General features: G+C 43.1%; 1 protein-coding gene across 1 annotated transcript in view; it reads right to left on the bottom strand.

Moving 5' to 3' along the window:
• emilin1a (elastin microfibril interfacer 1a) overlaps positions 1-24,431 on the bottom strand; it is a 31,683-nt gene extending 7,252 nt beyond the window's left edge. Inside the window, exons 1-6 of the mRNA XM_040016906.1 lie at positions 24,078-24,431; positions 3,573-3,689; positions 1,567-1,733; positions 1,115-1,214; positions 780-888; positions 526-696 (exon numbers count right to left, since the gene is read on the bottom strand). Coding sequence (XP_039872840.1) covers positions 526-696; positions 780-888; positions 1,115-1,214; positions 1,567-1,733; positions 3,573-3,689; positions 24,078-24,190 — 777 coding nt within the window. The 5' untranslated portion in view covers positions 24,191-24,431. The remainder of the gene's footprint in view (positions 1-525; positions 697-779; positions 889-1,114; positions 1,215-1,566; positions 1,734-3,572; positions 3,690-24,077) is intronic.
• Positions 24,432-27,284: the final 2,853 nt, after the last annotated feature.

Genomic DNA, 27,284 nt, shown 5'->3' with positions numbered 1-27,284 from the left:
AATCGCCCTGCTACGACGCTTTGTATGCAGCATTTTAGGTCATATGTGCTCAGAGTGAAGATCTGACAATGCAGGAGCACATGGGACAAACAAAGGAGTGGCTTTGTGCTATGGTGGGAGCAAGTGTGGGGCCCTTTATGTGTCGACGCCCACAGGGAGCCATGACAGCACACGAGGCAAATGAAAACTCACTTTATCTGATTTATGTTGAATCCCAACAAAAAAACGTAATGCAGCTGGTAAACTGTTTCCTTATTGTCGCTGCACTTTTCTCATCTTTTTCTTCAGTAATCCTTTTTTACTGTTTGTTTGTGCAGTGGTTTATGCTGCAGCATGGGGCCATTATCTTTTACTGCTTTGGGCAGAAGAAATCGCTTCCCACAGGGGCAAAGGCATGAACATCGAACTGCTAGTAAACGAACCACAAGTACGCCTTCATGTCTTATTGGTGGTGGGGAAATAATGGTGATTGTTGCCATATTGATATAATTATGACATAATGAATGAGGACATATTGGACTTTACCTGACAGGAAGAGCAGGACAGAGACACCCTCCTCTCCAGCTCTGTCAGTATCTCTTCCTTTAGGATGTTCAGCTGGTCACCTCCACCTCCTCCTCGGCCTGCTCCATCCAGTTCATTACCTCCTCCATTCACCAGGTGGTTGTTGATCGTGAGCAGCGTCTGATCATGTGCCTAAACGACCACAACAGTCACAGAAATGAGCATCATCCATGCTTGCGTGCACAAACAGCAGACTTCTGGACAGCCGCAGTTACCTGTGTTCTGTTATAGAGATGATCCAGCTTTGTCTGGATGCTGTTGATGGTTTCCTTCATGTGTGGTTGAGCTGAATCTGCAGGGACAATGGCCCCAGTCAGCCCGTGCCTACGAGATAGAAACAGTTTTGATTCCCTCGCGTGTGAGAAGTTTTCATCCACTCCAAAGCTGAGGTATATCTCCACTGCAATAAACAGGAATTGAAAGTGTGCCGTCCATGCGTGACCCTAACAACACTTTAGTTTCTTTATTTCCACTAAACAGCGTTTCACTAACACTAAACTCAGTCCATGAAATAAAGCGCGCACGTGTGTTAAAAACAACAGTGACGTACAGCCTCTGGTTTATGCCATTGATGGTGGTCTGCATGTTGCTGAGGTCTTTGGTCAGGCCATGAATGGTGTTCTCCAGCTGTCTGATCTTCTCTGTGTCTCCTGGACAAAAGGAAAGGAAGGTGTGAAATGTGCTGCTTAATGCTGTAAATCTGTTTGCTAAATGTCTCGACATGTTTTTCAGTCAGCTACTTATACTGACTGTTATCATGTTTCCAGATTTGGACCATTTTGCAGTAATAAAGGAAACACACAGCTCACTGAGGTTCAGTACGTGTGACGCACATAATACGGCAGCCTGAGCTTCTTTTTTTAATGTTATGACCATTTGATGTTTTCAAGGCTTTAAAAGCAGTCGTCCTTTACTTTATCAGAGGCCACACGTCTTCTTTCATTCTTGAGGTATCAAAACTCAGAAGATAAAGAATATTTTATGATTTGTTTGTAATTTCACCTTCTCCTCCCCGCTGCCCACCACCTGTGTCCACGACACCAGTCTCAGGTGTCCCCTGTGGTCCACTGTGGCAGTCCTCCCCGGAGTAACCATGGCAACACCTCCACTCCATTTCTGTCACCATCTTGTAAGCTACTTTATATCTCGGTCTCCTGTACGTCCGATAGCTGAGGATGAAAAAGGAGTTTGTGAAACGACATCCAGATTGGTGTTTTCGCTCGTCCGACCCCGTGACCCTTTCATCTCGATTGTTTTTAGTTTGTGTTGGTCGTCTTTATAGTGTCCCATATGGAAGAGAAATAGAATAAACTTATAAAAGACTTGCATCAGATGTGGCCTACTTCATATAGTGACTCATATAAGGCTGATATGATTTAGTCATGAAAGTGGCCACTTTCTCAGTACTTTCATATATTGTTTTAGGAAGTATCCAAAACATACAAGTTTCATTTTTATAATTTTTAAGGATCTTATATCTGTTTTCACTCTTGTATGCTTTTCATACAAGTTTCACACAAGACAGATACAAACTTTATAAGATTTATATATATCTTTTCCATATGGGGTGGCTCAAAAAATTTTTTATTTTCTACGGCCAAATTTAGCTTTATATTACTCTTTTTTTTGGTATCATTGTATGGAGTGTAGAAAAGTCAGGATAGATTTTAGAAAAAATCTATAGGCATACATGTATTAGCCTGTCAGCATGCTATCATCTGTGTTTGGTTTCAAGGTGCAGCCATGCCTGAGTACAGCCTCACAGATCACTAATACAGCACCAAACGTTTCTGCCTTCAAAAACTGCAGCCAACTTGTTCCCGGTGATGACACTGCAAGATTTAATATTTGCAATGTAACCAAGTCAAAGACCTGCAGCAGCCCCTAAACCCTGCATGAGACATCATCATTGTGCTGTACACTGATATTCATGTGCAAAGGTCATTATATGTGAGGAAAATCACAGCAAATCATCTACTGATGATGAATGAGATTACAGGGACTTTAAATTCCCATTTTCCAAAGGAACTGCACTGAGCCAGTACAAAATCTCGTTCTTAGAGCATTCCTTTGCAAAAAAAGAAAAGCATGTTTTATTTGGAAAGCTTTGCTGGAGTCGTATCATTAATGTGCCACTCAGCTCTGCTTCTGAAGAGGTCTTATTTGCAGTCCTAACGCAATAAATAGACCAGAAATTGGCCAAAGCACTCCATAAAGATTTACCATCACAGGCATGTTAACAAGCTGCGGCTGCAAAAGTTTTTTTCCTTTCGTGACTTTACTGTAGGTAACACAGAAAAAAGATTTCGTCTTCCAGCTCCCTTTTCTGTGAGCGTGAGAAAAAAGGTCCTCGTAGAAGAAAAACAAAACAGGGCTCGGAGAAATGGGAGCAGGAGCTGGGCAGAGTTAGCAAGTGAAAGTGAGAGAATCATAAAAGGAAGAAACAGAGAGCAAGAGAAGATTGTTTTTGCAGGGTAGGAGACGAGACTGCGGTGCCTGGAACTCCTGTTGGCTTCATTCTTAGCATAGCCCAGGTTTAGACTGAGGCCCCTGGCAGGCATCGGGATCAAGCGGCAAGGCCAGGGTTAGACAACACAGTGAAAACTTCAAAGGAGGGAAAACATCAGCAATGCTCGATTAATGTTTTCTCCAAGCATTACATCCACGACTGGAAAACCCATTTAGCGAGTCCTATCTCTAGTAAATGTGCTCCGTTACTTGTAATAGTAGATATTCACCCGTCTGCACCAAAGAGACTTTATCACTGAGATTACCCAGAGACCAGTACGGAGCTGCAATCATGTGGAAGCCCAGCTTCAACCAGGCGCCCTCCTGACCTCGTGGTTGAAGCCCGGGAGACAAAAGATTGAGAGAGCTGAGTGAAGTCTACAGACAGGAAATAGAACAAGATGATGGATACAGGGTGCAGGACTCCTGCGGCTTTGAAGACGGCAAGGCTAAACTCGGGGTAGAATCCGGAAACACGGAGACGAGGCATAGATACTCACGCTACTCGAGGACACTGTCCCCAGGCACAGCGCTGGTAGTCCGGCTTGATGTACGTCTCCACGCCATCCTCCATCACGCAGCTAACCGTGCGCGTCACCACATAAGCGCACCAGTTCCTATTGAAGCAGGGAAAAGGAAATGGCAGATGAATGAGTGTGTGATGGCTATCGGTTAGCTCAGAGTTTCGAGTCAGGCGTTAACACAAACATAGCACCTCGCCCTCACTCCAGTTCTGCTCTACGTTCCCTGGCACAGAAAACAGGGAAGGAATGACAATCAAAACTCTGGTCACACATTGAATGTGAGTCTGCACTGTTTGGAGTTTTTGTAGATTAATATCTCAGACCTTGGACTTGGAGTTATTGTTCTGTGCTGCACTCCAGGAAAATTGGTGCAAAAGTCAGATCATGTATGATAAGTACATGAATTTAACAATGACTGCAACACACCAAGTTCACTGCAGTATTTATACTGCATCTCTTTGCAGTAAACACAGAGTTACATTTATTCACAAATGCCCAGCATAACATTTATAAAAGCCTGTCAGATGCATGATTTCTTATCTCTTTCCACAAATCTGAGAAGTCGTGAACCAGGGAAAGTAACTGCAAAAGTAAATTAGATTTTCTTTGCAAACAGTTTTCAGTTCATTACAACAGTTTTAAAAAATGAAGCAATACCTTCATAAACCAATGAAGGTAGATACACTGTAAATGTGCTTTAAGTATGAAAGCGCCTGTTTGCGTTTTTCCTTACAGATAACAATATAAAAATAAAAGAAATATTCATTTCAGATCTGGCCCACATACCTCAAAGAATGACGGCCCTTTGGTGGCCCCGATTTGGTTTGCCAAAGGTGGCCCACACATGGGCCAGCAGCAGACACGCCGCTGGCCCTGTGATGGCCCAGAACAGATGTCAGCCTAATGTGTACCTTAATCAAGCCATGTAATAACTACATGTGCCGGAACATAATAGTGCAAAAGTAACATGACAAAACTCTGCTCAGACAGTGAATGGACTGATTCTTATATAACACTTCTCTACTCTCACAGATTACTCAAAGTGCTCCATACAATATTCACACACTCGCTCTAAGCTGAGTGCTTCCTAACTACATTCATGCACATTCACACTCTTGACATCCTGGAGGAGTCAGGGATCGAACCACTAACCTTCCGATCAGTAGGTGACCTGCTCTACCTGCTGAGCTACAGCCACCCAGCGGCAAACATGAGTGAAACATCACTGGGTTTTGGATAAAGTGTACACTCACAAACCTGTCAAACCTGCGTTTGAAACATTAGCTACCATAGCAGTATAGTATTGGAACATGACATTTGGGTCTTCTACCTAAAATAGGAAAATAGGAAAATAAACAGTGTCATCATTGCCAGACCTGGCCCACATCTGGTTGACACACACTCTGCCATGACACCAGTCAGTCAGAAGTGCCAGCTTGATGCTGGGCCAGACCTGTTTTCTATGAGCCTGGGCCACATAACCCAAACCATAATCGGCCCAGATATGGCATGCCATCACATAGACAGTGCCATCTACACCTGGCTCGTATCTGGATGACATACCACTTACCATGCCAGAAGCCAGCCAGCAGTGCCGGCTTGACACCAGATCCAGGGCCAGACCTGACTGCTATGTGGGATATAACCCCCTATGAGCAAGCACTTCGGCGACAGTGGGAAGGAAAAACTCCCTTTTAACAGGAAGAATATATAACAAAATATAAGAGTAAGAAAACGTTTAGCCTAGTTAAACACATAATGTTAACCCGGGGATGCAGGTCGCTTCGTCTAAGCAAACAAATATCAGCAACATCAGTTTCCAGTTTTTCCAACGTAACTATATTTCCTGTGTTTGTTAACTTTGATGTTCCAAAGCTACAAGCTGGTTGTGCTAATACTGGGTTACTTAGTGGACTTCACACAAGAATCACACAAAAAGCTGAAGTTAGTTTATGATAGTAACCTCACTGTCCACATGGTGTTCTCTCTGGTTGTTTCACTGTATTTGAGCCTACAGCAACTCAGTGCACTTAGGTGCGTAGACATGGTCAACATGACCTGCTAAACTGCTAAACTGCTAAACCAGACAGGTTTGATTGGGATTGTCGCACATGAACACTTTTTCTGATTTTTCTGTGATCAAATGTTAATGTCAGAGAGAGTGTCCAGACTACTTCAAGCTGATAGAAAGGGAACACTGCTATCAGCTAAGAACAGAATCCTCAGGCTACAGCTAGCACAGGCTCATTAAAAAGAAGATTTGAAAACCATTGCCCGGTCTGATGAGTCTGCATTTCTGCTGCAACATTCAAACAGAGTCCAAATTTGGTGTAAAAACCATGAAAGCATGGATCCATCCTTCCTTCTATTAATGAGTCAGGCTGCTGGTGGTAAAACTGCGTTTGATGCCACTTTGGGCCGCTTACTACGAACTAAGCCTCAGTTAAACAACCATCCAATTATGACCACACCTACCCATCTCCTAATGGCTGCTTCCAGCAGGAAAATGGACCATGTAACAGAGGTACAATCATCTCAAACTGGTTTCATGAGTTCACTGCACTCAAATCCCACAGTCACCGGATCCCAATCCTACTGGGTCACCTTTGGTGCAAGAAGACATTCACATCATGGATCTCAGCAACTGTGTGATGCTGTCATGTCAATATAGACATGAATCTTCAATGAATCTTTACAGCACTTGACTGAATCTATAGCATCGAGAATGAAAGTAGTTCTGAACGCTAAAGGGAATCTGACCTAATGTCTGTGAAGGTTCTCAGTCATCCAGATCATCGTAGTATAAGGAGCTTGGAAAGCTCCTTAGAAGTTCAAACTGAAGGTGAAATGTCTTCAAGCAACTTAAAGAAGTCCAGTTTCTTTCCAAGCTCCTTAGACCAATCTGACCTAATACTAACAAGGTGTACTATATATGGCGCACACACGTGTCACTGCTGACAGGGTAGCCCTCTGATCAACCCTCTGAACCACCGATTCCCACCTGTTCAAGGAAGCACGATGTTCATTGATCCTACAGTACACACATGGAAAACCACAACACCAAGCATAAAGTGGCTGCAAAGAGCAAAATCACAGATCAACAGCAGCATGCATCTAGAGTTATGTTTCCCGGTGAAGTATTCACTCGCGTCATGTGCTTTCCCCTCCTTCACTGAGCCCCGAGGGGACTGTAAGTAAGTAAAGTTTATTTATTAAGCGCTCTTCATAGACAGGCCGTCACAAAGCGCTGTACACAGAGATTAAAATAAACAGACAGTTAAGTAACAAAATAGACAATATACACAATATAAAAGGTTAAAAGTAAATAAATAAGTAAAATAGTAAAATAATACTGCAGCTCCTAAGAGCTGGTGGCTAACTTTGTTTGCCAGTGACTTCAGTGGAAACAGCTGCCCGCTGTGGCTCAAATAACACTGGCTGCTTAACTGAAAAGAACTGTTCACACTAAATTAAATCCAATGTTGATAAAATAATGCTCATTATAGCAGCTTTCTAATGCTAGGTTCAGGTTTTAACTTAATCCATACTTTTCACGCCAACTCAAATATTAATCCTAAAATAATTCCCATGAAGTGGACGGTCAAACATTTGTTAAAACAGCAAAAAAACGTCCCCATAAACATGCTTTCATAGCACGACGCTCCCACACACTCCCACAGTCTGCAGGCTACTCCGTTTGTCCTCGTCTGCCTTATCGCCCTTGACCCTCTGATGTCTCTCTTGATAACGGCTGCAGATAGATTTGAGACACAGACGTCCTTCAGTCACTTTCTATCATCATTTTCATATTACCCACAATCCCCATCTGCGGCTATTTCTCCAGTGGTCATTACGGCCAATTAGTGTCACTCCCAGAGTCATCTACGCAGAACTATGAAGTGTTTTATGGATAAAAGTTGGAGAACACAAGGAGCTCCTTCATCCTGGGAAGTCAGTCAGCAGCTTCAGTCCCTCTTCTGTCTCGTCCTTTCATCCGTCTGTCTGTCAGTCTTCACGTCTGTCACTTTTCTCTCTGTGTTACCGTCTTGTTCAGTCTCACACAGGTTTTGGCACCCGAGCGCCTCTCTGTCCATCTCTGTTTATTATCTGCTACTCGTCTCCTTTCCTTTTTTCCTCCTCCTGTAGCCTTCGTTCTCACCCCGTAAACTGTCCCCCTCCTCATTCCAGAGCTTGTTTCATTGACAAGAAGAGTTTATCATGTTCTGACCCCCATGACCTATTACCTCTCTTCATGGGAAAGTGAACTAATTAGTTGTCAGACTGCTGTTAATGTTTGTTGATCTGAAACATAACATATGCTACAGATGGATGGAATCAACCACATCCACACCTTAAACATGTCAATTTTCAAAAACTTTACTTATTGTTGGAGCTTTTTCATTTAAAGAAAGCAAATGTTCATTCGCCTCGATTCTCACAAGGTTTTCCCAAAGTTCTGGAGAAAAAACTGTATCTGCTTCGGGAAACTTTGCTGGGTCAGGACATTTGCAAATACGCCATCAACCTGATCGCGGTGCCAAAGCCTGTGCGTTACATACGAACGCTGAGCCCATCAGCTCCATAACATACGCCAAGGTCGCGAATCTGAGACATCCACTTCATTTAATTATAATCAATAAAAACAGTTAAAAACAACCGTTGAGCATAATTTTCTCTTGTAGAAAGCAAAGAGGTCCAGGTGATGTTTAAAGAAGCACCTCAGACAACATTTTGGTTTAAATTCATGACGTCAGTCCAACAGTGAAGAAAGGACAGGAGGGTGGGGGCAGAGCGAGGGGAAGACATGCGGTAAAGGGCGGCGGGTGGATGCTCTCAGCTGTACGGCACGTGGCCGCCCGCTCAGCGCCCCGAGCTTTAAAGTAGTTACTGTTACTTTTCACTGTACACTTACAAAAAGGCTTTTCAACAACTTCTGTTGAGAGTAGAAAAGTTAAAGCACACAGGGATTAAAGTTTCATTTAAAATGGAAACAGCCTGTAAGATTTGTTACTCTGTTTTTTAAATGGGACTTCTTTATGTTTTCTGTCCACAATAATAGATGTTCATAGACGTTCATGGCTCTACGTGACAGATTAGGCTGTTGTTAGTTTTGTTTTCACAGCTTCCCTCCTCACGCAGCCACAAACTGACCTGTGTCTGTTCTGTCTTCTGTTAGGTGCATGTGTAAACCACTGACGACAGATTATCACTGACATGTATGAGTGGGTCAAAAACAGTGGTTACATCTGTTAAATCCGCCTGTGATTCCCCCTCATTAACATCTTTTCGGATTGGCTGAAGGGAGTGTCCTAACGTTCCCTCTGATGTGTGTTATGATGTTGAATTATTATTTATAGTGTTCCTGCGCACTGTTTTGGTAGAGCAGTGGCTTAATGAAAGTGAGCTCTGTGGATCATAACCATAGTTTCCTGCTGACTCGATGCTTGATGTCAGGTGAAGGGTGAGAAATTTCATGAGGATAATACATTTTGTTTCAGTGAACACAAAAAGTATTTGTTAATTATTTAGATCTTTAGTGTCAGTCTGTGAAGCTTTTGTATCTGCGTGTCAATCGAGTTGATCCCATAGAAAATAACTGTGCAGATGTTGATTCAACCTGAAATAACCCAACAGCTGCTCTGACCTCCGATCTTTGTCTCATCCTGTGGCGGGTTAGATCGATCAGTAAGGCATCTAACATCTAACAGCATGTTTCAGACAGAGGGTACCACAGCAAGCAGAAAAACTCAGACGTGCTGTTGAGATTTTACTTCTTTATCTCATATTGACACATCTCAAGGATTAAATGTGTAGTTAAACATCTTTAGACTGAAAGAGGAGTTTTCACTGTTCGTGGTCCTTCATGTAAAAGGCTAATAATACATGTGATGGTTGCTTCTCTTTTCACCAATAAGACATGGAGTTTGAGTGGAGGGGTTATGGGAAAAACACGTGAAATATTGATGGCAGTTAAAAGCCGTGCGCAGAAACTTGTGGCTTATTTGGTCCGTTTACAGCATATCACGTTGCCTCACACTGATGTGAAGTGGTTTCAAGCTTTGGTGGGATTCAGTTCAGCCTGGAGTCGGCACCACTGAATGATATTTGGCTGAAATCACCCAGCGCTCATGCGTCCAAACAGCACTGGAGCTGCCTCTATATGCTTCCACAGATGCAGCACAGACACTCGTGTGCATTGCTGTTTTTAATATATTACATTTTCCTCAGTTACATTGTGTTTAATGTCTTTGTAAAACTCGGTCTGGTGGTCGGTTGCACTGCATTATGCTTCGTGGTGGTTTGCTGGGTTACCTCTGGTCTTGCTCTCTTCTACTTAAAATGACTGAGAAATGGGAATCGAACATGTTCATCAAAGCAAGAGTAAAAAGAGAGCATTTCAAGTCACACAGCCGTGGTTAATCGTCACCGCTCATCCTCCTGTTCTCGCACTTTAGCTGACTTGTTTTCGTCACAGGGATTCAGTGGGACAGCGCTGCCGCTCTATTATCTGGCCTTACTGACTCTCAGCGTCACAGACAGCAGATAAAGCTTAGAGCTGGCAACACCCCGCCCGATTTTCTCTGACAGAGAACAGAACGTGTCACATAAATAAACGTAACCATCGATCATTTTTTCACTTCTGAGCAGACACAGATGTGCAAACACACATTCGTATCCATATACATCCAGAACTGCCTCGATCTGGCAGCTTTCAAACACTTAGTGTACACACCGCCCTCACTGTGGGCTCATTTTCCAGTCTTTCCATCATGGGATGAGAGCCGTCTTTATATTTGTCAGATGATGACGAAGTCTAAGCGCAAAGCTCATTGAGTGCATGTCTGTCCCAAAAGCAGACTTTGCTGGATTTGTTGAAGTTTTCAGGCTCTGTGCTGCATAGATGACACATCTGAAACGTTTCAGCAAACCCGTTTTCTCCTCTCTGGCTAATCAGCATGAAGTTAGGCTTTCTCAACTGTAATCCAATGAAGTCCCAATAATCCAAACGGCTGCAGAGAAATCACTCAGATGAAAGTGCACTAACTAGACTTGGCATCTTTGCCCATAAGTGTGAAACACAATTGCACGCACACTCAGCTGTGCATTCCTAAACAAGCACTAGCACACGCACAAAGGTAGACGCAAACCTGAGTGTCACCTGCTCATTCTTCACAAACACACATTACTATTGTGAACATCATCATTAAAATCACTGCTCAGAACATAACACGGCAGGAACACGTGTTCCTCCGTGGACACACCGTCAAGCCCGTGACGTATGGATACTAAAATACTTGCTTTGGATTTCACAGTGCCGGTGTTTGGACAGTGACACGTTTTTGTAGTTTTGCCTCTGACCAGCACGATGGGGGACTTTAAATCATACAAGCAGGATGTGATTGAAGAGCCAACTGTCAGCGTTATTTCAGGCCGCTTAACAAAATTGCTCCATTAACTGTTCAGCATTGGCAGATGTTTTTATACATAGTGCCCCATTTTCAGAGGGTCGAAAGTAATTGGACAAACTAACAGAATTTTAAATAGAAGGAATGGTTTTAATATTTGGTTGAAAGTCAGTGAGTGAAGTGTAGAACATTTCCTCCAACAATATTTTTCTCTTCCTTCTATCTGCTACATTTCGTTTGTTTCGTCTTTCCAAAAAGTTTTGTTTTGTCCAAACTGTGTTGGCTCTTTTCCGTGAAGGCCAGCCTGTGCTTCCTGTTCCTGGGTGTAACCAGCGGTTCACAACTATGAACTTGTTTTTCGTAACCAACTAAGATTATTGATTTGATCGCTCCTTAAGTTTTTGCTATTACACTCATGGGATTATTTTGGATTTAATGATGGGCATGTTCACTTGCACTGACATCTCCTTCAACCTCGTACTGAGAGCTTGAGTGGACAGTACCACCAAAACATACCAAGTTCAACACTCAGAATCAGCTCCAGACCTCCAGGATCTGCTTCATTTACCATTAGAAAAATACAGTAACAGGTTTCGCCTGGACATAAAAGAGCTTGTCGGTCAGTCGTCCAGTTACTTTTGAGCTACTGAAAAAAACTGGCTTTGTGTAAAAATGGCTGTAGTTGATAAACTGTCACAGTCGGGGTGTTTGCGGAGTGGACGCAGAAGCAGACACAGGAGAGGGAAAATGAAGGTTTAACAAAAAGCCGTTTATTTGGCTGATAGTAAAAAACCACCAAACAAAGGCGAGGCGAACTGGGGCAAAACTAAACTGGAAACTAAACTGGGAGCAGCTAAACTTACTATGACGACTAAGACGTGAGACATAACATGTAAACTGAACAGCAGCATGCAAAACTTTGAACATGAAGTAAACTAAACCTGCCAAGAACACGAACACGAAGAGTAGAAAGCAAGACTCTGCGACCCGACGTGAAGTAAACAGACGACCCAACAATGAACAGAGGAACACAGAGGACACATGCACAGAAGGGTAACAGGGGAAGTGGAAACACCTGGAAACACAGCTGATACAAGTGAACACGACGCCACAGGGGAAGCAAAACTAAACACACTGAACATGGAAACACAAGACTTTCAGACAAAACAGGAAACATGGAAAGACGTAGACTGTGACAACACAGGCTTGACAACGGGACATGGAACACGCAGACATGAAACGCACAATAGACAGAACGATACACAAGGAGAGGAAGATAGAAACAGGAAACAGGAAACAACACATAAACAAGGGAGCATGGATGAAACTAAGACATACTAATAATACACTAGAACTTACCAATTACTCTAATAAATCATGAGGAATCAAAAACAGTAAATAAACCTAAAATGCTGGTCACAGTCCCGCTGTCATAAACAGCTCATGCATTAGTTTTGTTAATGTCCTTGAATCAGAGCTGAAGGTCTACACGAGGGCTGTTCGATATAACGATATAGAAACATTTATCGTGTCCTATCACGCTATCGTTGGTTTCGTGGTGTCGTAAAATAAACTGTTTATATTAATATTTTTTCATCGTTTGATGGTCACTGTAGTGGCTACATTAATTTCTTAAAGTAAACCTTTCACAATAAAGCTTAAGATCCTGTTGAGACTTTTCAAAATAAACTGAATCACGTGAAAGAGTATGCAGAGAGTTTATGGATGAGAAACAAAAAAGAGCCGTCAGGTGCTAAAAAATAAACCTTAGACTCAGACTTTGAAAGAAAACGGCGGCCGTTACAACTTATGTCTAAAAATGTGTCGTTGCATGCATCGGTTAAAACACTCGACTCCAGCTACATGACACCCAGCTGGAAACACTTCCAAGTCGAGCTGCCCGAGATTCACAGAATTTACAGAAAATGTTACATTTTTGTGATTTATATCGTTATCGGGAAGATAGATGTCTTATATCGGGATATGAGACTTTCGTCATATCGCACAGCCCTAGTCTACACTTACTGAAGCTGACCGATTGATCCAGCGTGATGGCATACAGAGGCAGAGCTACAAAAAAAGTGTGTCACTTGCCAAAATTGTACCAGTTGGATTGTATTCACATGAATCCCAGTACGCTGCTGTATTCCCAAATTAAAGTGCACAGCTGTTGCCAGTATTGAATCCTTTTTCTACAGTTTGCTTACAATAAACATAATTTACGCTTTACTGCTGTTAATGCATTTTAATGATGAGAAAGCTTTCCTTTCTTTGCTTCGATAAACTAATAAAGCATTAAAAAAACTTGGATTGTTTCCGAATACTCACATCCCGTTACATAACTCACCGACTGAAACTCTAAACATGTCTAAGAGTAAATGACATTAAGACATTTGGACTTTGGAGAAGCTTGTAAAGCTAAAAAGCTAAAAATCTGAGTTATTACAGGCAACTGAGAATTAAAGCGCTCGTGTTTGAAATGCACAGGTCTCCATGTATGGGTCTGTACTATTGCCTCCCATCAGGGGCCATTCAGCAACGTTTCCTTTACTATATCAGCTCCACAGTATAATACCGCACATGTGCAGAGCAGTTCCTGCACATGCTTCAGGATGTTTATGGCTACATTGTGTATTTTCAGGATGCTTGTCTGACAGTAGTAGATAGAGCCAGAAATGTAAAGCTAAAGTACAATGATATTCAATCCATATTCAAACATCTATTGTGCTGTGCAACCAAACATTGTTAAACCTGCTGAACTGTAGTTGAAACTCACTATGTAGGCTGAGTCTGTAGACGCTTTCCTTGTGCCAGTGCAAGTGGAAAGAGTTCAAGTGGAAGTGGACAAACTGGTTCAGGTAATTACAGAAGGTGTGACTGAGGCTGGGGTCATGTGGAAGTAATCCAAATGGACACACAGAGAAGGCATTTCAAAAATCCACATCCATTTATTAAATTGCATTATGTAACCTTTTTTTTTATCATAGCGCTAAAAACCCTTTAAATCCACACATTTGTATCAGTATTTCCTGAGCCGCTCCTTCCCTCAGACACTGTCACATTTACAAGTGTAACTTTGTTCTCACAGCTTTGAACCATCAGCAGTAACAGAGAACTTCTGTCAGATAAGAGGACGTACAAATGCAGCTCTTTGGAGGTGTTCATTGCACAAACAGTATTGTCTGGCTTTTTCTTTTTCGAGGCAGGAGGTCATGTGATGAGCCGATTAGTTTTTATTGACAGTTGTAATAAAGAGATTAGTGATGGCACACTGGAAATGTTCTGGGATTGAGAAACTCACAGCATCTACAGTAATTTCCATCACCTGTCGACCTGCCGGACGTACTGCAGAAAATCAGCATCTGCATAAGAAAGGCGGGACAGGTTTTTTACTTCATTTCAAAAACTAAAAAAATGTCCAAGATTTTCTCTAGCAACTTTTTTTAAACACCCATTTATCGGGGATTAGCTCATAACTCATGTGGTGGCACAGTAGTTACTAAAAGTCGGGCCTGGGTTCAAAGCTACCAGCTGTTAAATCACAAATTAACTTTGACTTTTGTGGAAAGCTGAATTCAATTTTACTTAAAACACTAAAGCTACAGACCACAAAACCAAAACAAAATACTGAAAGGGGCTAAAAAGTAGAGTAAAGGTGAGTAAAGTGAAGGTGAGTATAAAGTTACTTTAACATGATAAGACATACCTACTGCTAAACAGTAATGTGAGTCATTGTTACCAGAAGGTTAATGATTATAGCAGCTTTAAGTCAACGAAACGGGAAAGCCGCGCCTTTGCAATACAAGAAAGTAACCAAACGATTGGCCTTGAATGCTGGATTCACATCCTCACATCCACGTCGTCAGTCTCCCACAGTCACAAACATGCAAACTATGCCTTCATTAGCTCTCTGGCAGACACAGAGCAGGGAATCTTTGAACGTATGCGTCTTGTCTTTATATACAGAGCTATAACTCAGCGTGAGTGAAAGTCTTACACCTGCCTGAACCTTGCTTTAATGCCCAATAAATTTCAGCTCCCTGTAAAACAGCAGACAGAAACTTCACAGCCAAGCAGGAAGTTGTGATCTGACATCTCTACCCACGCATTCCAGGTTCATTATATTCAGCAGCATCACTGCATGGGACCTGCACAGAGAACGTGCGGGTAAAGTAGAATATTCGCATCGAATGAGTGGGCGGAAGAGGGAGTGAAAGAAAGAAAAGAGTGGGCTGAGGTTTAATGCTTAAACAAAGAAATCCTTTGGCGGCGTCTATTGTTGAGGAATCTTTCACTTATCTTCAAGGGGAGGCCTCGACAGCAACCTGAATGAGCGGGTTGAAAGGGGTAGGCTAGCATTTGAACTGTGAACCGGAGGTCGAGCGTCCCTATGAAGTCCTTGTACACACAGTGAAAGGCACACGGATCGCCACGGATGACTCGAGTGCACTCACTCATGCTTGAGCGATCCCATTTGGACAGGCTAACGTACAGAAAAGGCAGACGCACGCATATTTCCAGGCTCTGCACACGTTTTACTGGCACGCACACCAGGACGTGCGTGACTATGTAAACTTCTCTCTGATTGTTTAGCCTGACGGTCACCAAGATATACTGAGAATGTCTAGGATTCTGCCATTTGCTTTAATATTATTGCTAAGACACATCAGCATTCGGAGGTCTGCGGGGGATTTTTGGTGACCCACTTGAATTTTAGCCATTTATGGAAGCGTGCGCATTTAGAGCATAAGTGCTCAAAGCCTTAAAATCACAGTTGCCCAGAATAGCAAGGTAAAGCTCTCCAAGCTGTTTGTAGTACAAATGTCCTGTCATGGCATCCGTGACCCGAGTCGAGGCTCATAGTCTCAGCTGTTGAGCTGTGTGGGGGGATGTGATGGGAAGAAATCCCAGTCTTTATAACTTTCTGTAGGTTTATGTAAACAAAGGACGGCTTCCTCATATGTGATGCGCGCTGAAACTATGGTAATTAGGTTACAAAGGCTGTGCCTGGAGAGCATCCCTGTTCCCACATGGCATTAGCATATTTAAGGAGATGTTTTTTATACTGACCTAATTAACAGGAAGCAGAAAATCACGTACGGATAAAGTGAATTTGAGCGCGTTCCAAGTTTTGGTTCAATAGGAGACAAACAGCCTGATCCACCGGCTGCATAGTGCAGCGTTAAACATGTTCTAACTGTGCAGTCCTATTAAATTTACAATGAAGTTTACGCCCCTCACTTCTGAGTAATTTTGTGGGTAGATGTGTCATATAGATGGGTGATTGTTAGGGAAATATTACACTGACAGAGATGAGCTGGAGCTGATCAAACACGTGCCAAAAAGACAAATAGAGGACATGCTAATCACCTCTGTGCCAGTCAGACAAATCAAATAATTATGTTCTTCAATTCTGTTGCAACAAGAGTTAAAGTAATAGCCATGCTTAGTGCAAATTAGCAGATGTTACCATAGTAACATACTAAAACTAGAAAGCTCATTGGAGCTTCTTAGCTGCTGCTTACATGAGATGATATTTAACACAGTCTTCAATTTAAACTGTCAACGGTTGCCCCAAAGTGCTTCATATTGGTAAACGGCCTAAAACTCTACTTGAGCATTCAAACAACATGTTACGTTCACGTAACCACCGAGATTTATGCACATTCACAACACTTCAGAGCAATTTGGGGTTCAGTATCTGACAACAGTCAGTGTTGTCTTGTGTTGTGGGTGTCAGCCACCAGGTTTAAATAAAGATAACCAACACATCAGTCCGGTTCTTAGTCTGTGTACAGATCATTGTCCATTCACACTATGGATGCTTATCAGCTTTGATAAAGTGATACAAAGCAATAATATCTGAGTAGGGGAGACCGGGGATAGTTGTAACATTTTTGACATTTCTGTCTGTAAATTGGAGCTCTTTTAAGGTAGTGGATTCAAAATGTAATGCAAAGTATTTACATGTCTCGGCTATTAAATAGTGCAGCTATTTTCTCTGCAGCACAATTACCCATTGCATGGTATGGTCTCAAACACAAAGAGTGAAATGTTACAATTGACCCCATAGTCTGGGTTAGTTGTAACATCCTGGGGTGAAATGTAACACAATGAAATAAGGGTACTAACAAAACATTAACATGTAATCTTTGTTTATTCAACACATGAATGCACTTAGAGCCATTTATGTAGCTACGTGTGTGTGTGTGTGTGTGTGTGTGTGTGTGTGTGTGTGTGTGTGTGTGTGTGTGTGTGTGTGTGTGTGACAGAATGCAGAAATCTAGCTTTTGAACATATTCCAACCCCCCATCCATCCATCCATTCGCTGCCGCTTATCCTTTTCAGGGTCGCGGGGGGCGCTGGAGCCTATCCCAGCTGTCATAGGGCGAGAGGCGGGGTACACCCTGGACAGGTCGCCAGTCTGTCGCAGGGCCAACACACAGGGACAGACAACCATTCGCACTCACATTCATTCGCACATTCACACCTAGTGACAATTTGGATTATCCGATTAACCTATCCCCACAAGCTGCATGTCTTTGGACGGTGGGAGGAAGCCGGAGTACCCGGAGGGAACCCACGCAAACACGGGGAGAACATGCAGACTCCACACAGAAAGACCCCGGCCTGATGTTGGAATTGAACTCAGGACCTTCTTGCTGTGCGGCAACAGTGCTAACCACCGTGACTTCCAACCCCCCAAAAAAGACAAATTATGGAATTTTCTGCAACTGAATATTTCATTAATTTTGGTTGGTCTTCCTTGAGTTTGGCCTCATTGGCTCAGTGGGCATTGTAACCTACAACTCTTGCACCAATTTTGAACATAACAATGAAGCTGAAAAAATGTAGTTGTTCACCAGCATCGCAATTCCATTACTTTTTATCATGGCTTACCTTGGTGTGGTTTGCAAAGTGCTTCAGAAAGATGAGGAAATCTGTTTCTTGCACCCATCCTGATTTATTTCCACTACCAGTACTTCCTACTGGTCCATCTCTGACACAGTGGTCTGCATAATGTATGTGTGGGAACACAAACAGTGGAGGAATTGTGTTACCAATGGCATTAACCGCATATACAAAAGCGACCAGTGAACCTCTCTCTGCTGATGTCGTTGCCCCAACTTGTTTAATATGGGTTAAAGTAATAGTGTGGTAAGTTGTAACATCTGCATTATTGTTACAACTGACCCAGACTGTTGCTGTTACAACTGACCCAGACTCCTATAGCCATGAACTAGCTAACATTACAGCCAACGGCTAAAACATTAGCACTGAAGACAGAATATATCCCCATAGACATACAAATAACATAATTTAAGTTTGATGAGTTTAACTGCAAAGCAGATAATGCTATTACAAATTGAAATAAAGTAGAAAAACTTACTTTTTGGCATGTAAATTACTTTTTTTCGTGTTAAATTGTCTGTGTTTGACAAAATGTGCTGATTTTTCACATGTGATAGCAGAACTGAGTTGGGCATGCACAGGATGAGTCACATCATTTGAAACTTAGCCCTGATTGGAGAAATTGGAAGTGTTACAACTGTCCCCGGTCTCCCCTACAGTTGGTGATTTTGAGATTGGATTTCAGCCACACAGACCGTTTGCCCGCATACAGACAAACTCACTCAAATGTTACAGGTCGACAATTCTTGGACTACTACAGAAATAGGGCTGCCACAAACGATTATTTTGATAGTCGACTAGTCACCGATTAATTTTGCGATTAGTCGACTAATCAGATCATCATCCATTGGACGTAAAACGTACAGCTTATTGCACCAGCAGCATCTGCTCTTATATAACTATCATTAGCTTACAGCTTTAAGTGTTTCAGGTCTGTGCTAACTAAAAATAAAGACAAGATGATAGTTTATTAAATTTTAATGAAATTTGCAGATTGTTTCGGTGAAGTTTAATAAACTCCTTGCTATCTAAAATATAACAGGACACCGGAGTAAATTCTCCAGCATCTCACACTTCTGATAATCAGCTGTCTGCTTGACGTTTATTCAGCTGTGTAAAAACTATAACTTTAATCTCAGCCAAACCGATTTACCCAGGAAGAAATAAAATATTAAAAAAGCCAAACAATAACATTTTTAAGTTATCTAAGTGACTCATATATCATGTTTAACCTGAGTAGTGAAAGACGGCGGTGGGTTTGAAAACAATCTGCTGGGAGTCCGGTGTTCTCACGGCTCTAGTGACCTTGCCCCCGGCTAGCTATCGAGCTAGTGGGTAACAGACGTCTCCGAAAACGTCGGAGCGCTTTTGAAAATATGTGGTGTCTTGATAAACTGAGCAGATATTTGAGGTTTACACAGCTACATTCTCGCCTGAAAATATGTTAAACGTTTATTTTGTGACCCAGAAAGAATAATAAGAGTAATATTAAAACTAACTAGCTGCCGCCATTGTTGGAAACTGAGCTGGGCCGCGCTATGAATTCTGGGACACTGCTCCTTCTTCTTCGGGGTTTAACGGCAGCTGGCATCCTTGTACATGCAGTGCTGCCATCTTCTGTTTCAGTCCGTTATTACACTCTTAAATCCTGCTACTTATTCCTGCGTCTTTTGTCATCTTACAAAGCTTCAAACGACGCGTCGACTATTAAATTAGTCGTCGACAATTTTAATAGTCGACGTAATCGTGACTAGTCGACCAATCGTGGCAGCCCTAGACAGAAACCTGAAAGCTTCCTGCACCCATGCCCCCCGATTCTGCACATTCATATGCAAACATCTCTTTAACAACACTGTTTACTTTTTACCCTGAGAGCGACATCAATTTCTACTTGGAATTTCATCGCAAGTCATCCAAAAGTTGTTGAGACATTTCACTCAAAACCACAAATTTGAACTCCACGGTGGTCCTAAAAGAAAAAAAAGCTACCACGAATGCTGAGATCATTCAGCCTGTATCAGCTGGCAGGCATTACCATCCACACAGCCAAACTTAAGCACTTGAGTGCACTGATAGAAATTCAACCCCCTCATTGTTTAGTCTCACCGTGCATTAAGATCGGCTGAGTGAGCACTTTATGAGGTGTTTATAATTTATAAACGAAGAGCACAAAGTGTTGGATCACATGTGGGTGAACAACAGTTGTGAACATGATATTTTGGGCTAATGCTTAGTTGAATCTAAGGATTAGTTCCCTGTAGATTTATGCAGATGTGGTCAGTTAGGTTTTGCATGCATTGATGTTAAATAAAGAGGACTAGAACCACCGAACGCTGCCTTTAAACTTCTGCGATGCTTAATGAACGGATGCTTGCTCAGACGCAATTAAGACAAGCTAAGTTGTGGACAGCGGCTCCCACATTGCTGAACAATCCAAATCTGCTCCTGTTTCCTTAATAATTCCTTAAACAACAGAAGAAGAGCGTTCTAAACAGAAAACTACAATGAGAAGGTTAGAAAGTGAAAACAGAGTCTTGTGGTTCTGCCGGTAACTTTTGGTCAAGAAGCTTTTGGAAATTTCACATTTGATTCATTTTTCAGTGGATCCTTAAACCTTAGGCCCGGAACAAAGAAGCCTTTGTCATTCAGTTATGAAGGACTGACAGCAAATCTCAGTGTTTACGACTGAAGTTTCAGTTCAGCCACAGGAGTAAGTACCAAAAACCATCAGGGCTCCGCATTCAAGACTTTTGTTCTCAGTGTCATGTTTGAGGACACCAAAATAAAAAGTTTAGACTTTTGAGTACGGAGAGAGGCGACCGACTTATTCCAAAGCCATTTGCTGCACAGGGAGGTACAACAAAGTTACACATTCATTTCATTTTGCTCCAGATTACTCCAGTGTCTGAATAAGTGTACAGTGCATTTGTCTCCCTTTGTGACCCATGTACTGTATAAGGGAACCTAAGTGTGATAACTAACAGACGGTGACAGTAAGCATGTTCTGCTCCTTGCTACCCTCCAGTGGTGATCTAATGCCTCGTCCATCAAACTACCAACGAGCCAAAACAGGTCTGCAGTCCACCTGCATCCATCTCCGACATCTCCTCCGCTCTTCCTCAGTCAATATCTGCAGCTCGGAGATTTTGGCAGGAGATGTGTCAGAAAGCTCTGGGTCCTCCTGATCCCGCAATCAAACCTCTGCTGGATGTCTCCAGTTCATACCAAAGCCTTTGCCGCTTTTGGAATACTTCACACATCTGTCAAAACAGATCAATTGAGTTCAAACAGATGTCAGAGGGGCAAACTGCACCGTCATGGGCCAATGCATTCTTCTTCCTGATACGTCACTTTGTGTGTGCGTATGTGTGTGTCCATCACAGGCCAACCATGGTGACTCCTTCATAGCCTGCTGGCTGCAGCAAAAGGAAGCCTTTTAAGAAGCAAAGCCCCCCCTCTTCCCCTGTCAGTCTGTCTTTTTTCTTGTCTTGTCTCCCCTCCCTGCCTTGTTGTCACTCTTTCACTCTCTTTTGCCATGCCCGCTTGCTTGGTCTCACTCCAGATAGTCTTTTATACCACTTTTTCTACTCCTGCAGAGACAGAGAACGTTTTATGCCTACTTGTCTCCGTCTGATTTTTTTTCTTTTAGCTTCCTATCTCTTGCTTCCACTTGACCAATCAACTCGTTCTCCATCTCCATCTTGTGTCCTCCTGTCTGTGGTTACAGCTCAACTTGAATGCACACGTGAACAGCTGCTTTTCGTCACAGACAGCATCAGCAGCACAGAAACCTGATAGAAACCTCTGTCGCAGGAGCTCAGCTCCCAGAAGCTTGGCCTATCCTGCCGACACATACACACTAACTACAAACACATGCAGGCCTCGAGGCAGACCCACACCACATGTGAGTGCAGTGAACCTTTTTATTCACACACATGTGCGAACACCTACATCATCAGATCAGTTCTTTATTCATCCATTTACAGCCGTACAAGTCACTCGCATTGTCTGAGGGGGTCGTCCACACACGGGCCCCTGAAGGAGGCGATCAATTACATGCTAATAACAACCTACGGGGTGGATACAGGATAATAAAAATTATACGCCCACTAACAATATCATTGGCCGGGTCTGAGCTGGGACGCCATCAGTGACTACTAAGCAGCTGTCTTAGGATCAAAACGGGAATGGTGCAAATCCAGCTGAACCAGCAGTTCTGAAAAATGAAGCCAACATGAAAGGTTAAAAAAACTGAAGGAATTACAAAGCATGTTTACAGGATAGAACAGACGGGTAACAGACGTCTCCGAAAACATCGGAGCGCTTTTGAAAATATGCGGTGTCTTGATAAACTGAGCAGATATTTGAGGTTTACACAGCTACATTCTCGCCTGAAAATATGTTAAACGTTTATTTTGTGACCCAGAAAGAATAATAAGAGTAATATTAAAACTAACTAGCTGCCGCCATTGTTGGAAACTGAGCAGGGCCGCGCTATGAATTCTGGGATAGGTTGCGCCCGACCCATCCTTCAAATCTGGGGAAATGAAGAATGCATTTTTCGGCATGGTGGAGTCTTCGAATTCGGACAGGCTTCGCCGTGTCGCTGTAACGTAATTGGTCTACAAATGCGGCCTCCGAAGGATGCAGCCGCTAACTTTGGAGACAGCTACGATACCGGACACTGCTCCTTCTTCTTCGGGGTTTAACGGCAGCTGGCATCCTTGTACATGCAGTGCTGCCATCTTCTGTTTCAGTCCGTTATTACACTCTTAAATCCTACTACTTATTCCTGCGTCCTTTGGGATCTTACAAAGCTTCATACGACGCGTCGATTATTAAATCAGTCGTCGACGATTTTGATAGTCGACGTAATCGTGACTAGTCGACTAATCGTGGCAGCCCTAATGGAGAGTTTCCCTTTTATAAAAGTTTCACGGCCATTTGAAAATTAATCCAAGCTAAAGAAGCTAGCTAGGGCTGCTTCAATTGACTGACGTGGACACTGTAGCCAACAGCCACCTACTATACAGCACCTTGTTCCAGGTGATGGTGCCCTTTAACACAATCATCTTTGTGTTCTAGTAATAGAAATTCTAGTATTTGTAACTTAAGACAAACACTGAGAAACACAGTATTGCACTAGTACTGTTCAGAAATGCACCTCTCTAACCAAGCTTGCTAGCCATAGCTGATAGCCTAGCATTCCACCCTCTCACATTAATATGGTGACTTCTGGCTAAAGATAACATAGTAAGTTGCATCTTCTGAAACATGCTAGCTGCAATGCTGAGCCACAACTTTTACTCTGAAGGAGCCTTCTTCATGGTTCTTTGTCAGCTTTTACTCAGCTCATTAGTAGTTAGCCAGTGTGTGCAGACAAACATAAAAACTAGCAGCAACTGTGGCAACCTGCTGGCAACCAAAGCAACAACTAGGAGATTTTTGTGCAGCACTTTCTTTGTAAACTCAGACAGCCAGAGCCAGCAACCTCCAGGAACCATTTGCCAACCAGTCTGGGAATACACATCATTCCCTAGCAGCCCTGGTTGTATCACATCCTTTATGGCAGACAGCTCCTGAACAATGTGAGCCCTTTCACCTCTACTTAACAAGCTCCAAGGCAGAATGATAAATCCTCCTCTGACACTTGAAGCGCTGTTAGAGATTCAGGGCCTCCTGAAAAATTTTCACTTGGGGATCTGGAACAGTAAATGTCTGTAATTCCTATAAGCCCTGTCCAGCTCCGGGGCCCCTGAATCATCACACTCCACCCACCCACTCACTCACTTACTCACGCTTTATTCCCGATTCTCTGCTGCGTAAGAGACTTTATCACCAATAACACATTTCATGTGAAAATGAGAATTCAGACCACGTGAGCTGCTTATAAACAGCCCATTCATCTGATGCTTGAATGGTTTAAACAGATACAAGCAAACTTTAAACAGTTGTTGACTAATAGATTGTTGCATCCATGAGTTCATCCATGAACGGACCAGTGGGGAAATTCACAGGTCTCGAACGTTTCTTTGGAGAAGAAAAAAATAACAAAGCAAACTTTTTTAACCAAAGAGTTTAATTTGAAACTATTTTTAGGTAAACAAACGTTTTAAACTGAACGAGTCACAGGTTGGTGATCTCTGTGCGCGGTGGACCTTACCTGTGCCTGCTCGCCGCTCTCTGACCCGCTGGAACTGTAGACTCCGCGTATCCCAGACCCGAACACACACGGGCTAGTAAGAAGGTAAGCAGGTAAAATAAATGCTCCATCATTAAGTCCAATGTAAGTCAAAGACAAATGAAAGTCATTTAGGTCCAAAGTCTCTCCAAGAAAAAGCCCGCTGGATCCGTTCAGTGACGCACAGTCGGTAAATGCAGACGCAGAGCCATGACTTCACAGGATGAAGAAGACCCGCAGAGTCCAGTCAAGTGCATTTCAGACGCTAAACTGCGAGCGTGCTGGAGGCAGACTGCCGCTGAAGAGCGAAGGAACAAGAAGCAAGTTTGCTGAGCTCAGTGAGCCCCATGCCAGCTCCCTCCCTCCCTGCATGCCCCCTACCCTCCCCCGTTTGTCTGTTTCGCTTTGATACTCAGTTTACTGGAAGTGCACTTCGCTTTCTACTCTGCTTCCCAAGTGTACTCATGTCGACGTGCGTGACGCTTTTCACAGTGTGTTGTTATCTTTTTAGTAAGTAGTAAAGTTGATTTATTAAACGCTTTTCATAGACAGACAGTCACACGCACAGAGTAAAGTTATTTTTAAACTTTACTTAATAAACGTTATAACTTAAATCGTCAGAATACGAAGTAGACTCCTCTGCTCTCAGGCCCTGCGCCAAAATCACAGTGTAAATATAACTGTGGATAAACTGTATAGAAAAGATGGCCATAACTTATCTAGATGGATGAGTTAGAACAACGACCTGTCCTCTGAACTATTAAAGCCGCCCAAAAATATACTTTAAAATGTGTCAGTTTGGACACATTTCAAAGTATATTTATTTTAATATGTGCTCACGTTAAAATAAATCACACTGAGCTGAAGTCAAGCCTCTGAGGCATGAAACATGCTTATTTATTTCTGATATTGTCACAGTTACTTATTTTACTTTGTTTTACACGCTGTAACTGTAAAACTTTTAGTCTCATCTTTTAAGCCAGCCTGGAATAGAAAATCGATTAACTCAAAGTAAGGATTTTATATCGTAGGCTGATGTCAGATTTCAGTCTGAGAAGCAGATGACATCGAGCGACTCCAATCAAACGCACACAGACAGCAAGTAGTAGAAGCATTGTGGATATTCTTGTGCTCTCTGAGCCAAGAGAGAGCTTTTATTCATGCCATGATTTACGCTGCTCTTCATTTCCTGCTTCAGTTCTCTTCCTGCTATTATACGTATCCAAACTGGGCCAACATGCCCAACAGTTAAATATAGACGGCTGCGATCTCAGCAGCTCTCCTGTGAGTGACAGAGTGTCCAAAGTCGGTTTAAAAACAGTCGTTTTTATTTGTACCGTGCTTTCAAATGTATTTGGAAACATTTGCTGAACTCTAATTGTCCACACTCTGTGATTCAGACGAAAGAGGGGGGGAAAGGACACACTGGCTGTCATGGTCCGTGGGAGTACCCGGAGGGGTTTTCCTTCTGTGGCTGCTGAGCCATCCCTTTGGGGCGGAGACTGCAGTGCTTCACCTGAGCCTCTTCTGCGAGCAATCAGTGGGAGACCTACTTAAGCTGACTCGACTGCTTCTCCTCGCCAGTTTGTTCTACTCTTCTTCGTGGTTTTCCTCGTGTGATTTATCTCTTGGAGTAATTCCTGTCTTCCCTTCATTCCGTGGAGTTCCAACCTTGGCTTCACCTTACTTGGACAGTCTCTGTCTCCCTGCCTGCTCACCCGCCTGCCCTCTGACCTCCACGCTTCAGCTTGAGACCCTCCAGACGCTTTCCACGGACCTCTCTCCCCTCCCCTCAGTGATACTAACCCGGACTGGCACAGTAAGGCAAACAGTTCTCCAGTTTCTAGTTATCAAGCTCCAGTTTTCTCTTCAGACTATAGCTACCTCTCCCTCTGTTACAGAAAATTCCCCCGGCTCTCCGACCTCTTCCCCATTCCTGCAACTAGCCTTACTGGGCCTCCCTCGTCACTTTAGGTCACTGTTCCAAATAAATATCACTGTAAAGCATTCCTCGCCCGTGTTTGTCTGCGTTTTTGGCTCCACTTTCCTCGCGAACCTTTCGGTTCATGACACTGGGTTTGTTTTTCGCGTTTGGTTATTCATGTTCAGAGAGCCTCGAACAGTTTCTGTGTCCTGATGAGCAACTTTTGTGAGGCTGGTTGTAGGAGGCTGTTTTCTTTCCCTGGAGTTCTCTTGGTCTGTTGGTTTATTTCTTTCACTCACTGAAAGCTGTGCATCTCCTCCACTGCTGCCACAGAAGAATGCCCAGCTCAGCAGCCCTCCCATCAACCCACAAATGAGATCAGCTCTCCCAGCTGCGCTGTTGCCGACTCCCCACTGAGAGCAGAGCCAGGCATGCTGAGGAGCATAGACCATAACAGGAACATGCAGCTGTACCTGCAGCCGTATGCATGATGATAAATGGATAGTTGGCAAATTAAAGATAAACTCTGCTAGGCCATGACTCAGATATATCATTGAAATACACCCAACAGTGTTGGGAAGCCAGGTGTGGTACAAGCTGATGCATGACTGCCATGCTTGCCCTTTTTGATGTTTTCTGCCAAGCAGCTCAGCATCCTCATAAGTCAGAGTGACAGTTAGCAAAGCATCTGCTGGGCTTGTAAAATTGGCCATTGCCCAGTTCTAGCTTTGTGAACTGGATTTCCATCGCAGTGACCCCTGACCTACGCAGATCCATACCAAACTAAATTCCTGCCAAAGAAACGCTGGAACATATTAATCAGATTGGGAAGTAGTGGCCTGTGTTTAGCAATGGTAGAGCCACTGTACTTTATTCCACAGGCTCATGGCTCATTAACTGCTGCTGCAGGCTGTAACATTGCTACTGTACCTTTCAAATGATCCGTTGCTGGTGTGAGATGCAGGCCAGCCTGCAGTCGAGGTGATAAGAGTGAGAATGAATGAGCGGCCTCACAAACCACGTGGTGTGTGACACAAGCCAGATATAAGAAGAATCTGAACTCGAACTAAATGACGGGGAGCGCTGTGAAAAAGACGTTCATCATGTTGGGACGTGCAAAATACATCCCTCCCTTTGTTTACAATGAATCTTAAAGAAAGGGATTTTTCTGGACAGACGGACGCGGTGACGCCGTGTTATTTTCAGACAAAACCCTTAACTTGCCTCCTTTTCTGAAGCCAAACGTTCCCAAGATTAATTGGTAG

This window comes from Simochromis diagramma, unplaced genomic scaffold (genome assembly GCF_900408965.1).
Source record: "Simochromis diagramma unplaced genomic scaffold, fSimDia1.1 OVJJ01000802.1, whole genome shotgun sequence".
Lineage (NCBI taxonomy): Eukaryota > Metazoa > Chordata > Actinopteri > Cichliformes > Cichlidae > Simochromis > Simochromis diagramma.
The sequence above is the reverse complement of the archived record's forward strand: the minus strand, read 5'-3'. Positions and strand labels throughout refer to the sequence as shown.